The sequence below is a fragment of the Debaryomyces hansenii genome (genome assembly GCF_000006445.2).
Source record: "Debaryomyces hansenii CBS767 chromosome A complete sequence".
Taxonomy (NCBI): Eukaryota; Fungi; Ascomycota; class Pichiomycetes; order Serinales; family Debaryomycetaceae; genus Debaryomyces; species Debaryomyces hansenii.
In genome coordinates this window covers 939,751-957,208 of record NC_006043.2, presented here as the reverse complement: position 1 = coordinate 957,208, position 17,458 = coordinate 939,751, and the positions used below count along the sequence as shown (strand labels likewise).

Below are 17,458 nucleotides of genomic sequence, written 5' to 3'. Positions count from 1 at the left end.
GGTTAATTGTATATAAAAGGGTTTCAATTAATAGACTTATATCTGTATTTATAGTGTATAATATATTTTCAAAATGCAACTAGATTACATAGCAGTGGTCTATAAACTAAAGATATAACGATGCACAGAAAACAATATCCCGCTTAATTTTTTCTTGTGCCTCCGACATTTTAGAATGCAAAGTAGAGTCACCAACTATCAATGCAGCACTCTTGACTTCACGACATATTTCGTCCAATCTGGTGATTACCCTCACAATAGTTCCTTCTGCTTCAACACTCATTTGCATGATTTCATTGAAAGATAAACCTCTAGCCCATTCATACACAACATTCACTAAGGCGAATCTTTTCCTTTCTAAAAACTCTTCTTCTTCCGACGTAAGCAAAACTTGGTGTTCCGCGTATACCTTCATTAATTTTTCTGCAATAGCAAGGATTCTGGTCTTTCCTTTTTCCAACCGCGGTGTGATAGGGGGTTCTTCTTCTTCGTTGGTCTTCCCTTCGTATACGAAGCAAGAAAGCAATGCGACGATCTCTTCTGGCTCAAAGTCACCTAAGAAATTATCTAAAACCAATTCAGTTATGATTAATTCCCAACCAGAGTTAACTTCACATGCGACACGGCCTTTAAGAACTACGTTTTGGTTTTTATCGATGAATCCTAACGATTGCAAAACATTTAGACGTTGCTCGTAGTCAGGCAACAATTCTAAATTCTCATCAGAGATTAATCTTTGTAATGTAGTTATTTCAGATTTAATTTCATCTTGCCTATGCATTTGTTGGTAATGAACTTTGAAGTTCTTACATTCAAAAGATTCTAGCTCATTAAGTCTTTCGAGAATAGGCATCTTCTTTTCCAAAAGCTCGTGTAAGGATAACTGTGTTGCTTGGTAAAATCCAACTTCGTCCCACTTATTTTGAAATTTCAACAAAATTTGAATTTGTTCAACAGCTTCTGCAATAACTTTTGAGTCATTCTGTAATATGCTTTTAATATTAGCTTTCAAAAAATAACGGCCAATAAATCCTATATTATTGTAAGGGACGGATTCTATTCTAAGGGATCCTGAATAGACCATTTTCTTCATGAAATGGCTAAGATAATACGAATGTGGGATCCAAGGTAATTTGTAAGTAGCGCTATCCCTTTCATATTCTTCACCAAGATCAAACGTTAAAACTAACAAAGCATTATCAGACACATTGGACCTAATGAAGAAACCTAATCTTAAAGTATCATTTTTATCCCTAAAGCAAAGAAGACGACCAACTCTCATCAAAGTATTCCTAACTATAGGCAGCTTTTGAATCTCTTCCACGATTTGGCCATATAAATTTTCATAATCGGTTAACAAATTATAAGTTTCTTCAATATTCTTCAAATTACATATAGAACAATCTTCTACCTTAGTCTCGTTTAGTTCTTCTGATAAGCGCTTTACAGTGACTTCGTGTTCTGGTAGTAAAGTTTGAGTTGAATTCTCACTGAACGAATGCTTAATCATCTCCTCAACACGCAAAGCTTCAATTCTCAAAAGATTCAAGATCATGTTATACGTTAATCTGAATTGAGACAGCAACTTCGTTGGAGTACCTAGAGTTACATCCTTGAAATCAGTAGGTGATAAAGGTTCGTTAAATGACATGACAATGACCGTCCCGGTATCATCCAAACCTCTTCTACCTGCTCTTCCAGACATCTGCGTAAATTCACCAGGTAACAAGTTTCTAAACCCTCTTCCATCATGCTTTCTATATGTGTTGAAAACAACAGTTCTAGTTGGCAAGTTCAACCCCATTGCAAATGTTTCCGTAGCAAACAAAACTTTTACCAAAGACCTTGCAAACAATATTTCAATGCACTCTTTGACTATGGGTAATAATCCACCATGGTGAACTGCAATACCTCTACTTAAAAGATCTCTGATTTTGATTATTTGCGGCAATTCACGGTCTTCTTTCTTTAATCTAGAAACTGCTCTGTCGATGAACATATGTACTTCCGATTTTTCTCTTGCATTGCAAAAATCTACGTTGCTTAATGTATCGGCAAATTCTTCACACTTTTTCTTTGAAAAAACAAAAATGACAGCAGGTAATAAATTGTGTTGCTTCATGTATTGCACAAGCGAAACCCAAGTATTTTTATTTGGTCCGTCTCTTGTTAATCCACCTCTACCACCCAGAAAATTTCCTCTACCTCTATTTGCTACTTGTCCTCCTCCTCTGTTACCACCTCTGGCAGTTCCTCCACGCCCACCACGACTACCTGCTCCCATTGTAACATGAGGGGGTTCCTTCTTATTTCCCTTTTCCAAAATCTCTTTATGTTTTTTAAACTCAATATCTGAAAATTTCCGATTCGCGTCAATAGCTTTGAATAAGTGATCTTTTGCCCATATAAATATTTCTAATGGAACTGGTCTTTTCGGTGTTGAAATTACATATATGTCTTTTTGTTTTGTCCTACCAACCCAGTTTGCAAATTCATAAGTATTAGGCACAGTTGCCGATAAAAGAATGTATTTCACATGATCAGGTAACATAATGATTACCTCTTCCCAGACAACACCACGATCGATATCGTTCACATAGTGAACTTCATCGAAAATTACAAACTCCACGTCACGGATAAGATCTGCTCCTCTGTACAACATAGATCTCAAAATCTCAGTTGTCATAATAAGGCAATTGGCTTCTGGGTTTATTTGAACATCCCCTGTAATCAAACCAACGTCTATGTCTTTAAATGTCTCTTTGAAATCTCTGAATTTTTGGTTTGATAATGCTTTAATGGGTGAGGTGTAAATAGCTTTGGTCATATTCCTGGTGGCCATGGCGATTGCATATTCTGCAACAACTGTTTTACCAGCAGACGTATGAGCTGCAACGAAAACAGAATCCCCTTGTTCCAAATGATATACAGCTTCTTGTTGAAAAGTATCTAGCTCAAACGGCCATTCTCGTGCCATGTTCGGAATAACCTCTTTAAAGTTTTCTAATTTGTGATCCAAATCAACAACGTGAGCCCAACTTTTCTTGTGTTCTGGAGCTTCATCCATAGATTGTTTCATACTGGCATAATCCAGTGGTATGATACCATCTATATCTTCAGATTCAAATGGGAGTCGGTTATCAGATTTTGAACCTTGGTCCAGAAGGTTACTTGATTCTATAAAATTCTTATCTTCCAATGTTGATTCTTCGGGTTGAGAATCTTGAGGTTCCTTGCTTTGCTCTAAATTAACAATATTATCATCCAGGACCGTTGAATCCAGTATATTCAAACCTCTGGATAACCCTTGCGGAATATCAAATAAACCCATTTCGTTTCTATGTAAAAATGCTGATTCGTCCTTTGCGGCATTGATCATCGACTTCTTGTCCAATAAACCACCTGGTTGAAACGGTAAGAATGTTGATTTCCCTCTCAAAGCATCACTCTTGGACGTAAATTTTCTATTTACGGATAATGAATTACTTGAATTTGCATTATCTAAGTCTGAAAGGCGCAATTCCTCTTTATAACCATCAACCGTACCTGCGATGCCTGACCGTTTAAACCTAAATGATGTTCTACTAATAGGACTAGGTATGTTTAGCAATCCATCATAAAGTTTGTTTTGGTTCACTTCCGGTAAAGATTGAACTAAATCCAATAGATCCCATGATAACTGGTTCGAAGGCGTTAATAATTCATCTGAGATCTCTTTATTTGTATCTTCCCTAGATACTTCTGGTTCTAAAAATTTTGTTTTTGTAAGAGGGTCTCTTACATTATTGCATGTATCGAGAATTGTTTCTCCTGCTTTAATATCTGTCGTCTCAACCATACTACTTGACTCAAATTATACAGAATTAAACTATGTTAGGTTTTATGCAATTTCGTATTATAAAATACTATTAATTTATTTAGTCGTGGAACGAAAACCAAAAATTGCAGCTACAACTATAAAAACTATCGAAAATAATCCTAGTTATATTAGGAATGCTATAATGTACAGTATAAACAGTGGTTATATATAAATCAACTCTAATATTCTCGTTATTTATAATTTAGGTTTAGCTGAATCAATACCACCTGCGGTAGCATCAGCATTTATTTCTAATTTTCCAGCTTCATTTTCACCTCTGAGATCCTTGCCAAAAAAGACGACAGTGACAGTTAAATCATCTCTATAACGTCTTGAAACAGGGTTGGGAATAGATATTAACATAGATGTTTGTTCTCTTGAACCACCATTAGACAAAGCATTTCTGATCAAATGAGTTGAGACATTTCTATCGTCTAACAAGAAACCGCCATATCCGCTGGATTGCTTATTCTTTCTAAATGGTTGCTTTGAAGACTTATCGTTAGTGATATCAGATATCTCTGGTAATTTATTCTCAGTGGATCCAAAGTAATTCCAGAATGACTTTTGAGGTTTGACCATTCTTTCTTTTTCCATCCACTTCACCACAAGGCCAATAATTTCTTCGTTAGAGAGCATTTCGTACAAACCGTCGGATGCCATTACCAAGAAATCATTGTTTTCCGGGTTGATCTTAGTGGTCGTAATAACAGGCTCAGCGGTAACATAAGGGGGTGACTTTAAATTGTTTGGAAGTCTTCTACCAAAAAACTGCTTGTAAATTCTTTCTTGAATCGATGCTGGTAATTTGTAACGGCAGTCACCGAAAGCTCTTGTAGGTTCTAATGTGCCCAAAACTCTTCCGTTTCTTACCACGTTCGGCTCATCAGGATGTTCACTAATGATACGAGCGACTTCTGTTGGGTTTGATCCTGTTTGGTCAATACTCAATTGTCTGACTGTCCAATGGTTATCTTTGAAGGACCCAAGTAATGCTCTAGAATCACCTGTAACCGCCACCTTCAATAATTTGGAATTGGTATCGTAGAATGATAACAATGCACACGAGCCTGACAACGCTGGCATCAATAATTCTGCCGCTTTGGCCTTATTATTATCATTTAACAATTTTTCCATGTTCTTATTGACAACTTCATGGTCCAACTTCAAAAACCCATTCTTGATTGCCTGGTCGATGGTAGCACCGTTTGGAACGTATCTCAAGTTATCTTCATTTGTTGGCTTGAAAATCGTTCCCAACTCATGTACAATGTAGCTAATCAATTGGTCTCTTAATTTACTACTAGTAGTCCAGCCACCATGTCCATCAAAGACACCAAAAAACATCCAGTCAGTGGACGTCTTGATGTTGTTATCCTGCAAAATAGGCACTTGCACAATCTCCTCCGCTCTATCATCCTCGATAGGAGAGTTGGATGGCAATTGACAGATATCGTATCTTGTGACACCCTTACCTCTGTTGACCGAATAACTTTCTTCAAATTGTCTCAACCTTTCACTCACTTGTTCGTCATTCAACAAAAACACCCCTTGTTTCTGCTGTTGGTTCCCAATGCTATTTTTTTGGTGCATTGAATTAGTAGACGTAGAAAAGTATCTCGAGTCATCCCCGATCACCGTGGTATTTGATGGCGGAAAAAGCTTAGGACTGATCCCGGATCTACCTCCCCCACCAATCGGTGGAACAGTATCCAAGTTATAATAATTTGACTGATTGAACGAAATATACGATCCAATAATTATGATTCCCGATACCAATGCGACGTGTCTCTTCTTAAAGAACTTATTTGTCTTCTCTGTCACTTGTCTGTTTACTTTCGATGCATTTGATAATGTGTTAGATGATTGAAGTAGTTTTTGTGTACTAGATGATATTAATCGCTTGTTACTTTGTATTTGCCTGTTGGCTATGTAAAGTAGCCTAGGTCTAACAGCCAATATAAAAACCATATTATCTATCAGTTGCGTTTAATAATCAATTAGATAGATTATCTCTGTAACCCTTTAATTATAAATTGCTTTGAGCATGAGCTGGATTAGAAAGGTCAAAATTACACAAAATCGCCGAGGTGGTCTTAAGTATGGGAGCTTCTTAAAAGCACTTATCACGATAGCCATGCCGGATATCTGGACTACGGAGCAGTACAATTGTTAACATGAAGTAGAATTAAACCGACAAATGTATTTTTTAAGTAAATATACAAACTAGCAGACGCTACAAATAATATACAAACGATATATTGTACCAAATCCTGATAGCAACACCACAACGTCTGTGCGTTATCTAAAACACACGGCACGCCTAGAGCACTTGGATACAATGTCTCCAAATATAAGACCACCCACAGACAACGGTCCATGGCAGTCTCTCACATCCCACAATATATACTTTCCAGATCCCCACTATCGTTTGCGCACCATAGGCAACCTTCTGCCAGCTGGAAACCGCAAGTTAAAGTCGCCAGTCTGCTTAAGCAGCAATGGTGACTTCGACATCCACACCTGGTTCGATGGTGATTTGGGTGATCTTCTTGACAATAGAAGCTTCAGCTTGTAAGTCAATGACACGCTTGTGGATTCTCATTTCGTAGGTATCCCAGGTCTTAGAACCTTCACCATTTGGAGACTTTCTGGTGGTGATCTTTAAAACCTTGGTTGGCATTCTAACTGGTCCCTTCTTAACAATTTTGTTTTGAACGGCATTTCTGATGATGTTAGCAGAAACGTTTTCTAATTGCTTAACTTTGGTGGAAGTTAAAGTAATTCTGATTTTAAGAATTTCTTGTTCTTGATCTTGAACCTTTTCCTTGTTGATTGGAGCTGACATTTTGACGGTATTGTTCGACGTTGTTAGATTTTAAAAGGAATTATGTATATTTTTCACCAAAGGCTTGAAAAATTCGTATCCTAGAGCATGAGAATGCGACAAAAAAAAAAAAAAATTTCATTGAAGTAGTGTGTTACTCAATAGGGTTGTAGCCCTATTGTTTGGTATAGATGGTTCCGTCCATCAGCTAGGTGGTAGGTAGGGGATAGCAAGTGGATTGGGATAGGTTATGTGTATGTGTTAAAGATTGATATAAGGGCAGGTCTGAAATAGTTTTGATTTTGCAGACGATGATCAACTATGTGAATATCGTGGTCTTTATACAACGGGGTATATCGGTTTGAGGCTTCGATAATAGTTTAGGAGGAGAACGGTAATGGGTTCTAAGAGCCCTAATGGGTTAAAAGTGAGATATTGGATTGTCGTGGTGCTGGTATATCATTTTGGCATTGCCAGAATGGTCGAAGTAGAGATATAATTGAGACTGAAATATAGTTATCAACTTTGGAAGCAGCCTTGCAAAGGTTTAAAAAGTGACATTCAATAAACTATGAATACAATAATAGAAAAATTAAAATGAATAGTATTCCGCCTGACTAGTACGCCCTGTAAAACATTACGATAGATGTAGCTATTTATCTCTAATTGGAGGCTCTAGATGCTCGTGTACACTCGTCGGTGCCAACTCCTATCTACATTATTATCCAAACGCGTATTTTGCATCTGCCGTCCATTAACTTGCATTGACAATATAAACGTATATTCTAGCTATGTTGACTTAGATATAGCCGTGGTTTTTCTTCGTGCAATCCTTTAAAAATGGCTCAATATTTACCCCAGTTTTTCTTGTAGTTATTTTCGCAGCCGTAGTCTTTGCAAGTTCCTTCTGGAATTGCTTTGAGCAGGGACATATTTAGGATTCCTCTGTTTTTCACACTCTTTACCCAACGAGATAACTTCGTTACATATTCTGTCGCATCATTTGGCAGGCCATTCTTTTGGGTAGCTGTTGTTGTCATCATGGTCTTTGTGATCATCTTTGTGATCATTACCGTCATATTTGTTGAAGTAAATTCTCAAAAGTAGCATACATTGTCATTGTCATTGTCAGTGTCAGTTCAGTTTCAGTTTCAGTTAATCAGTATTAATTATATATAATTTACTCTCTATATAAATTTTGTATTCTATGAGGTCTTAAGACCATTTTATATAGTACAAGAATTCCTACAAGAATAGGATCACTTCTCGTTGGATATTTCAAAGTTAAATGAGAAAATTCATGAAACGATAAGGCTTTTCACAATAGCCTGTCATCCGAGATGGAAACTATCCAATGGCAACTTTGTGCTGCCACGAGGCAAATGTATCCCATTTCGATATTATGGAATACACATCCAATAATATTTATTTGCAGCCTTTTCTCATATATTTTCTCAATTAATTCTGACTTCTCATAAAATAGAATAATATATATTTTAAAACAGTATTAACCTGCTTCAGAACAACAACAGCAAAGACAATAGTAGCAGGGATACGAATTTCATTTTATCTTTCGGGAGTTTGGATTATTACAAGCTATATGTGTTTTCTTGATCGGAAAAATTCAACGTTTTATAGTAAATGGTAAGATGTATTAATGTATCATACAGTTGGTCAATGTGATTGCTACCTTTGTCAATTAAAAAGAAGATAAACTAGTTAGGATTGGGTTCTAACCATTAGATAGTCCCAGCGAACAAAAAGTAGCGGATATGCATACTGATACTAGCTCTTCGGACCCAGCATTGAAAATTTCTATAGTTTATACCAGTAAAGCATTTATGCAAGAATGAGTTGCTACTTAAGGACTCTAAGAATCTAGAATTAAATGCAGATAATACTGCTACTTCTATGACCAGGAGCTTCAACTATGTTTTGTAACTTGTTTCCATACAAATGTTGTTGCAGCATAATTTTCTCAGACCGCATGCAAATGCCGTGCCACCTTACAAAGGGGCTGATAACTGTATGTTCTCAGGTGACATGACTTACTAAATGTTGGCTTTAAGTATTGCCGGTCTTTTGGTAGGCCATATGATTAAGAGTACATCGGTGCATGAAGACCATATAAAGGATTAAGATTAAATTATTCGTGCTGTTGATACTAGGTAGAGAGTGAAAAGTTTCCAAAATAGAAGCCACTCATCTTCCTCGTACACCATCAAAGTCGCTCTCAGTATAGACTTCTACATTCTTCTTAAATGAAGATTTGCAGCCATTTGCAAACAAACCATAAACAATTTCATTAATCATATATGTGCGATATTTCAATTATATTGATATATTTAGATATACCTTCCACAGTTCTTTTTGTAGTAAGGATCGATATATTTGCTCCAATGATTGTGGTAATAGTTCTTTCGACAGCCGTACTTGCATCTATCAAGGTCTCTATGGAAATCCCTCGAGCAGAGGTATTTTTTCCAATTCTTGCTATGTTCATACTTTTTACCGTAAGAATAAACTTGGTTACAATACCTATCACAGACTTTGTTAGGATAGTAGTCTTTCGAAAGATTCTCCACTTCATCGTCATGATCATCTTTAAGATCTTCACGTTTGTCGTCAAAATTTTCTGCTTCAACAAAGACTGCTAAGGCAATAGTAACAAGGGTAGCAACAGATAAGAATTTCATTTTAGTTGAGTTAGTTTTTTTTATTTGATGAATCAAAAGTTCAAAGAATTTACCTGAAAAATCTCACCTCTTTATAGTGAAGGAATCTGTATTAATGTATTGAACTGCTGGTAGATGTGGGTATATCTCATTAGAAAGAGGGTAATAATATTTTAGTTGATTCGGTCATCACATATCATTCGGTTTAGATGCTGAGTGCCATTTAACAATACGTAGGGACATAAATGATGAGTTTTGCTTTTTTGGATCCAGATTAGCAAAATTCTATTAATATCGCACATTCTACTCATAAAGCATTTACGCTACTATTAATCATTAGTTGATTGTAAAGACTTAATAATTCTGGAATATTTATTGGATTAACAAATACCGTCACTTTAGCATTTTTTGTTTATCATTGCAGGGTTGTTGCTACAGACAGCGTAATTTTTACATTCTACAAATGTGTACAACTTACACAGACCAAGTCGATATTACGCTCTGATGAATTATGATTTAGACTTTTCATAATGATTGCCAGTCTTTTGATAGGACAAGGCTGAGAATACGAACATGTTGTAGAATGCTATGACTGTAAAAATATTTTTTTTTAGATTATTTTACGCCGAGAATCCATGAGTTTATAATACGACTAGGTATAGTCCCCAACCTAGCTTATATAGACTCCATTTATCGTCTTGCCCCCTAACTCTTTTTGCTGTGTCTAATTTGCCCGACATAAGCGTGCATTTATTCGCATTCTCTTGATTTTGCAACTTTTGTTGGTTGAATGTGTTTCATTCACCAATGTCATATGGATTGAAGAATACCGTCATCATATTAAAAATAGACCTTTGTACATACATCCTTATCCAACACTAATTCATCTTGACCATACTGCTTTTAGAACGTAAACAATCTCGTTTTGAAGGGTGTGTATTCTATATAACGATGTAATGTTTTTGCGCTATTTTACAGTGGGCGAGAACAACTACAACAGTATCTTCATATGCACATAGTAAATTACGAAGTTGTGAATAGAGTTCAACAGTGGTGTCAATAATGGCTATGTACAAAATATATGCATGATTAAACTGACAAGGATTTTAACTCTTTTTCGAGGCCCCTAACACACTTCCACATCAAACTGAGTTCTGCTGGATCGGCGTATCCACTAGTGGCCCATCTAATACGTCCCTGGTGATCAAGAACATATATATAACCAGAACACGTATTGTCACACATTAACTTCTGTTTGATATCAAACAGAAATAACTTGTCCGACACTATAAAGTACTTGCTCTGACGTTGCTGGGGAAGTGATCTTTTAATGCTGCCACTAGATAATTTAACGAGAAGGCCTTTCAACCAGTTCTGAGGAATATTTATATCTATAATTTGTGACATTGGATGCTCCGCTTCAAAAGCACCATATCCCGACGTCAAGTACTTCTTGCCTTCCACATTGAAATACGTCTCCGAACACTTTTCGCCCGATACAGTCGAATACAAGCGCACAATACTGACTTTGCCCTCTAACAATCCGAATAACGTCTGATCCCGGCCATCCACCGTAGCACCCCCAAAATTAGGAAAATACTTTGATTTTTCACGTTTGAAGAACGATACCGGAGGCGTGAAAATCTTCCCGTTGGTATTGGTAAACGACTTAGACTCGTAGAATGGAGAATGGGCGATTTCGTAGTCCAACTGCTTTTGTCTTCTCTCTTTAGCCTCTGACCCAAAAATCTTGTCCTGAATAGACCCACCCGAGCCGTGGTTTGTCTGGTTGATCATTACACCCGAATCCAACCCAAACGGTCTCGTAATCAGATGTGATTTGGTTAATGCCGGCTTACTAGCTTCTTTTAGCGTCTGAGTAAATCTCGGTGCTTTTACGTTGAGCAACCTAGAAACTTGGGAGAATGTTCTCGTTTGAATCTTAATCATCTCTGCCCTTCAACCCTTATATTCCTGCTTAGCCTGGATGAATACACCTTAGAGACAAATACAAAAGGTGAAGTTGATATCGCTACTCTTTCTGGTCAAAAAGGTTACCCGCATTTTTATACGTTCACAGCAGATTGAATATGTTTTCTAGTAGATTATTATGAATGGACATTTTATCAAATAGTTCATGCTAATTATAAACAATCTATATTAGTTAAGTGAAGTATTGTAACAATGTCTATTCAATTAACCGATGGGTTGGCTAATCAATCCGTTGACCTAGTACTAGAAGACTTACTTGTGAGGTTTTTAGTAAATGTACCCGATGAAGATTTATCATCAATAGAAAGAGTTTTTTTCCAGATTGAAGAGGCACAATGGTTTTATACCGATTTTGTTCGACAATTAAACCCGTTATTGCCTAGTATGAAGATGAAGAGTTTTGCTACGAAGCTTTTGAAGAAATGCCCGTTGATTTGGAAATGGGGAGACCCTGCGGACGCTATATCGCGGTTTGGGAAGTATAAGTCGACGATTCCAGTTAGAGGTGTTGCATTATTCAATAAGGACCTCACAAAAGTGGTGTTGGTGAAAGGAACAGAGTCGAATGCGTGGTCATTTCCACGAGGCAAAATATCGAAGGACGAAACCGATATAGATTGTGCGGTGAGAGAAGCCGAAGAGGAGACGGGGTTCAATGCTAGGGATCTTGTCAATGAAAATGATGTAATAGAGAGAACAATAAAGGGTAAAAACTACAAAATTTACTTGGTTAAAAACGTGCCAGAAGATTACAATTTCGAGCCGCTTGCTAGGAACGAAATATCGAAGATTCAGTGGCACGACATGAAGAGCATACAGAAGAAATCGAGATCAAACCCTAATAACTTCTTCATTGTGTCTGCAATTTTGAAGCCTATGCTCGGGTGGATTAACAAAAATAAGGGTGTCTTGAACGAGGAAGAGTTGATGTTGCAAGCCGAAATCAAGTTGAAATCTCTCCTTGGAATCAGCCAACCAAAGCTAGAAAACTTAGATGCGGGAAGAGAATTGTTGAATATTTTGCAAGGAGTTATTCCAAGAGACAGTCAAGTTGGAAATAACACACAGGCTATGCCAGCTGCATATGACCAAATTATTCAAATGAATCTTCCTCAACATTTGCATAAACAGTTTCCCTTCTTTAACAACCAACCTATCCAACCTCAGCCTTATCCTATCCCAAACCAACCATTTTTTGTCCCACAAATGCCGCCCAATGCGTTTGCCCCTATGAATATGTCTCCTGTGAGGTCTCAACCAGCGCACTATCAGCCCATGCCTCCACAAGCGCCTCATATTCCAAGAGAACAGGATTCTTTATCCAATGATTATATAAATCAACAACCAAATCCTCTGTCTTTGCAAAAGCCGACTTCAATAGCCAACAGAAGACCATCAGGTGTCAACTCAAAAGAATTCTTATCCATATTGAATAAGCCAAGAAATAAGGAAGATGAAAATACCAAGTTATCCGATGAATCAAGATCCAATGACCACGTTAACAATCGTTCTAAGGCACAACATTTATTGAGTTTGTTCAATAAAGATAAAAAAACTGCCAGTGATGATGCCAAATTTACAGAAGGTATGCAAAGTGATGCTAGAGGTAAAAGCAAAAATGGATCGTCGAATGGATACGATCATGATTTTGTAAGTCCACATGAAGCGTCAAACGAATTGGAAGAATCTTTGATAGGTTCAGATGATAAGACTAATCGTAAGGAGGCTGGCAAGAAATTGACTCTTTTGAAAAGGCCTACTGATGCAGGATCTGAATTAATGTCCTCTAATAGCTCAGCGTCGGCGGATATCTTAAGGATGCTTGGAAGTGCACCCAAGGCTGAACCTAAAAAAGAAACAGAAGATGTCAAACAAAACCAATCTAACGAAATATTGGGATTATTGAAAGGTGACAAGAAAGAACCGGAACAGAATCCAAACAATAGAGCAACGGCCAAAGAACTATTAGGCTTGATTAATCAGAAGTCCACCGATAACAGAAAGGTAGAAGATCAAACACAATCTTTCAATACTCAACCAGAACCTGAGATAAATACAAGCCCCGAGGAAGAAGATTTTGACGATTTTGAAGACTTTGAAGACTTTGAGAATCTTGATGAGTATTTATCTCGCCATGGACCCGTTAGTAATGTAACCAGTCATAATTTTGACATCGCAAGCGACGATGAAGATATCTATGAAACTCCACAAAATTCTTCTATTAATGCTATTAATGAAATTCAAGATACTCATGCTGAGAAACCTGTACCTGATTCTAAGAAGAACAAGATTAGACTTCTCAAGCCAGGTGAAAGTTTAAATGACATTATAGGTAAACCTGATAGAGCACTTCAACAATCTGTGGACTCAACAGCTGTAAGCAAAATTCAAGACACAACTCAGAAAAAAGACAATGTAAATGATGGAAGACTGTTATTGGATATATTAAATGGCGGAAAGAACCAGAACAAAAAAGAAGTAAACCAAGGCCCACCTAAAGATTATAACTATTCACCAAATTCGATGGATTTTGGCTCGGTCTATGGCCCCCCTCCAACGAATAATCAACCTTCACCTGGATATTTTTCTCCAAACTCAGCTGCTGAAAGGACAGCATTTTCACCATTCGAAAATTCGAATTCCGGTTTCCCTATAAACTCTCAGACCGATTCTCCATCTACTGTACAATCGCATAATAACTCGAATCCTGCTTCTGCAAGTTTATTGAGTCTACTTGGGAAAAAACCTCCTGCACAGCTGAGTTACGAACCATCACCTAAAACGCAATCACCACAACCTGCAAGTGCATTAACTCTTGATGAAATAGAGGGTGCACAACTTGGTCATATGTTGCCTCAACCAGTGGCACCACCTCAAACACATTCATATACTAGTGAAGATGCAAGTAGCCCAAAATCGCGCCCCGCAGAAGGTCAAGCCTCATCAGCTCGGACCTTGCTTGACTTACTTAAAGGAGGCAGGTCTTGAAGCAAAATTTATGCATTATAAGATATTAAATGTTTATTTCTATTTGCATTATAGTTTTCGAAGTTACGATTATTTAGTTTATTAGTACTCGATGTATATTCACGCAACTTACAACTTAGTTCCAGCACGATAGTAATTACATGTCAAAGAACAGATTCGCATCAACTTTCCTAGCAACCGGTCTTCGTCTCTTGGGCTTCGCAATATATTTCAGTGGGAGTTTCTTCTCACTTGCTCTAAACATGACAGAGTCATCCTTCTTATTTTCTTCATGCCTTTCTATGTTCGCCATTTGACCCAGAAATTCATATTTGTTATCAATGACATAGCAGTATATTTTGGATTGTGCCCTCAGGTTTCGGAAATGAATTCTTGTTGCCCAAACCTCTTCTAATTTTTCAAAATCATTTTCAGCTGAAGTGAATGTATTTTCATGAACCATGATATCTAATACGATACTATTTCTAACCAGAAACAAATAAGACATTGAATTTGTTGTATACAGAGGGAAATCTGTAACAATTGGGTCCTTTGTTATTCTATTTGAATAGTTTTTATAAAGGCAGTGAAGCTTAAGGGCCAATGGCAATTTTCTAATAAATTTAGATTCAGAACCATCATCTAATACAAACCATCGTGTACCATCAATGAAATCTGGCAGCTCACTTTTAATATTCTGAAGCTTGGCAGCAAAATTAGAAGAGGATATCTTTACATCGGACTCAATATATGAGAGCGAACATCTAGCGTCTGCATCGTTTGAAAGACAGAGTAAGTATTGAAGACCTTTGCTTGTAACTTTCGGACAGTTGTTAATTTTTAAAATAGTCAACTTTGATAACTTTCCATCCTTACTGATACTAACAGACATATTGTATAAAAAAAGGTCATCCACTATTTGACTGTTTGATAGATCTAATGCAATTAGGTTCGTAATATTGAAAAGCTTAAGGTGATCTTCTCTATCATATTTCTGTGTCATTAAAGAAACATCTAGTAAAACCCACGGCCTGTATGATAATCTATGAATAAATTTTACTATCTCCAATACATTAATATTGGAGAATAAGTTCTCAATCCTGTGATTTCTAGTTCGTGGAATTATCACAGAAGATATGCCTTCATTTCTAGCTTTTAGAAGCTTCTCCCATTTTGATGATCCCAAGTTCACGTCTAACGGTAATGATAGCTTATGGCACTTAAACCCGTCCAGTAAGAAAAATTTGCCTGCAAAGAGATTGAAAACACGCGGAGAATCATTGTTTAATGATAATATTTCCTCCCATACCGTTCGCCACACCATCCAAGATGCTGTATCCAAAAATGACGATTCTAAGGAATCTGCATTTTCGGCAATCTTCTTGGAACATATCAGCTTGAGCGATGGAATACCTTTTCTAGATCTCGGAACTTCGATTAAATTATAATCCAGTAATGGTGCCAATCTGGTCCAAGGGTATGTTGTAGATGAGCTTGAATCCTTGAATAGATCGTTCTTGATACCGATCTTCAGAAGATCTTTCCCGAATGGTGATTTTGAAGTCCAGCTCTCGTCCTTTTTGGCTTTTTTTAGCAATAATCTGTTCGTTTTAGATCCATATCTTTTCGACTTCTTGTTTCTATTTCTTGATCTTAGCATTCGCCATGGGAATTGAAATACTATTTCTTATCTTTATGGTGAGTTTAGTTGATGTCAATCTCACGGGACCGCGAAACCACGACTATCATTTTTTTAAGATGAGCTTTGAAATATTTCAGATCAGTTGATATTGTGCTATAAACTAACGTCTAATAGATAATTAATAGTTATAATGAAGCTTGATACTTCCCATATGCGGTATTTGACCGCTGAAGACTTTAAAGTGCTTCAGGCGATTGAACAAGGTTCTCGTAACCACGAGTTGGTTCCTACACAGATGATCCATTCCATCGGAGGATTGAAGTCACCATCAGGTACGAATAGAGCAATTGGGGACTTGGCCAAATTAAAATTAGTGGCAAGATTGAGAAATGCTAAATATGATGGGTTTAGACTTACTTATAATGGGTTCGATTACTTAGCGTTGAAATCGATGTTGAATAAAAATACGCTATACTCGGTTGGTAGCATTATCGGAGTGGGTAAAGAATCAGATATTTATTCTGTGAGTGATCCAAATGGGCAACAGAAAGTGTTGAAAATCCATAGGTTGGGAAGAACTTCATTTACTACTGTGAAGAATAACCGTGATTATTTAAGAAATAGACAGACATCAAACTGGATGTATTTATCACATTTAGCTGCCCACAAGGAGTATGAGTTCATGGTTATATTATACAATAACGGATTTTCAGTTCCAGAACCCTTCGATTATTCTAGACACACTGTAATGATGGAATGGATCAAAGGTATACCAATGAAGCATTTACGTATACATGATAACTTCAAAAAATTGTATTGTGAATTAATGAACTTCATTGTAAAACTTGCTAACCACGGGTTAATTCATTGTGATTTTAATGAATTCAATATCATTATTCGTGACAAAGAAGACGTTCCTAAACATGAATTTGATTTTGTTGTTATCGATTTCCCACAATGTGTCTCTATTGACCACACGGATGCCAAAGTCTATTTTGATAGAGATGTTGCAAGTATTAGATCGTTCTTTCTGAAGAAATTTAGATACGATCCAGAACACGATCCTACAATGTTTGACACAGAAGGCTATGGTGATGGATATAAGTACGCTTATCCAAATTTCAAGAGAGATGTTTCTAGGGTAAAGAGTTTGGATGTCGAAGTTCAAGCCTCTGGATACGCCAGAAAGAGGACAGGAAATAGAGAAGACAAGGATTTGGAAGCGGCAGTTCTGGGCATGAGGGTCAATGTAGAGGATGATGAAGAGGATGATCGTTCTGAAATAGACTCTGATTATGAACACGACGAAGAGGAAGAAGAGGAAGAAGACGAAGAAGATAGCATAGACGAATACGATAGTGAGGAAGAATTTAAAGACGATCAAGAGGAGAATGAACAAATTATTGAGGCATTATCTAGTGGTTTAAAACAATTGAAAATGGATAAGTTGGGAAACTATATCTTAGAAGAATAACTGAAATTTAATAAGTGTATAA

At 36.9% G+C, this 17,458-nt stretch overlaps 9 protein-coding genes across 9 annotated transcripts; 2 read left to right on the top strand and 7 right to left on the bottom strand. All coding sequences in view use genetic code 12, as the record gives it.

Annotated features, from left to right (window-relative positions):
• Nucleotides 1-106: 106 nt before the first annotated feature.
• DEHA2A11242g (DEHA2A11242p) lies at nucleotides 107-3,838 on the bottom strand (the record flags this gene model as incomplete). Its single annotated transcript, XM_456821.1, has 1 exon — nucleotides 107-3,838. One exon carries the CDS (start codon nucleotides 3,836-3,838, stop codon nucleotides 107-109), a length of 3,732 nt encoding a protein of 1,243 aa, XP_456821.2.
• Nucleotides 3,839-4,054: 216 nt separating this feature from the next.
• On the bottom strand, nucleotides 4,055-5,830 carry DEHA2A11220g (DEHA2A11220p; the record flags this gene model as incomplete). The annotated part of the gene is made up of 1 exon (XM_456820.1): nucleotides 4,055-5,830. The coding sequence occupies one exon, from the start codon at nucleotides 5,828-5,830 to the stop codon at nucleotides 4,055-4,057; it is 1,776 nt and encodes a 591-aa protein (XP_456820.1).
• Nucleotides 5,831-6,350: 520 nt separating this feature from the next.
• DEHA2A11198g (40S ribosomal protein S20) lies at nucleotides 6,351-6,707 on the bottom strand (the record flags this gene model as incomplete). The annotated part of the gene is made up of 1 exon (XM_456819.1): nucleotides 6,351-6,707. One exon carries the CDS (start codon nucleotides 6,705-6,707, stop codon nucleotides 6,351-6,353), a length of 357 nt encoding a protein of 118 aa, XP_456819.1.
• Nucleotides 6,708-7,531: 824 nt separating this feature from the next.
• Nucleotides 7,532-7,765, bottom strand: DEHA2A11176g (DEHA2A11176p; the record flags this gene model as incomplete). Its single annotated transcript, XM_002769980.1, has 1 exon — nucleotides 7,532-7,765. One exon carries the CDS (start codon nucleotides 7,763-7,765, stop codon nucleotides 7,532-7,534), a length of 234 nt encoding a protein of 77 aa, XP_002770026.1.
• A 1,266-nt stretch (nucleotides 7,766-9,031) lies between these two features.
• Nucleotides 9,032-9,382, bottom strand: DEHA2A11154g (DEHA2A11154p; the record flags this gene model as incomplete). The annotated part of the gene is made up of 1 exon (XM_456818.1): nucleotides 9,032-9,382. One exon carries the CDS (start codon nucleotides 9,380-9,382, stop codon nucleotides 9,032-9,034), a length of 351 nt encoding a protein of 116 aa, XP_456818.1.
• Nucleotides 9,383-10,450: 1,068 nt separating this feature from the next.
• Nucleotides 10,451-11,311, bottom strand: DEHA2A11132g (DEHA2A11132p; the record flags this gene model as incomplete). Its single annotated transcript, XM_456817.1, has 1 exon — nucleotides 10,451-11,311. The coding sequence occupies one exon, from the start codon at nucleotides 11,309-11,311 to the stop codon at nucleotides 10,451-10,453; it is 861 nt and encodes a 286-aa protein (XP_456817.2).
• Nucleotides 11,312-11,545: 234 nt separating this feature from the next.
• On the top strand, nucleotides 11,546-14,341 carry DEHA2A11110g (DEHA2A11110p; the record flags this gene model as incomplete). The annotated part of the gene is made up of 1 exon (XM_456816.1): nucleotides 11,546-14,341. The coding sequence occupies one exon, from the start codon at nucleotides 11,546-11,548 to the stop codon at nucleotides 14,339-14,341; it is 2,796 nt and encodes a 931-aa protein (XP_456816.2).
• A 136-nt stretch (nucleotides 14,342-14,477) lies between these two features.
• DEHA2A11088g (DEHA2A11088p) lies at nucleotides 14,478-15,980 on the bottom strand (the record flags this gene model as incomplete). The annotated part of the gene is made up of 1 exon (XM_456815.1): nucleotides 14,478-15,980. One exon carries the CDS (start codon nucleotides 15,978-15,980, stop codon nucleotides 14,478-14,480), a length of 1,503 nt encoding a protein of 500 aa, XP_456815.2.
• Nucleotides 15,981-16,152: 172 nt separating this feature from the next.
• Nucleotides 16,153-17,436, top strand: DEHA2A11066g (DEHA2A11066p; the record flags this gene model as incomplete). The annotated part of the gene is made up of 1 exon (XM_456814.1): nucleotides 16,153-17,436. One exon carries the CDS (start codon nucleotides 16,153-16,155, stop codon nucleotides 17,434-17,436), a length of 1,284 nt encoding a protein of 427 aa, XP_456814.2.
• Between the last annotated feature and the right edge of the window lie 22 nt (nucleotides 17,437-17,458).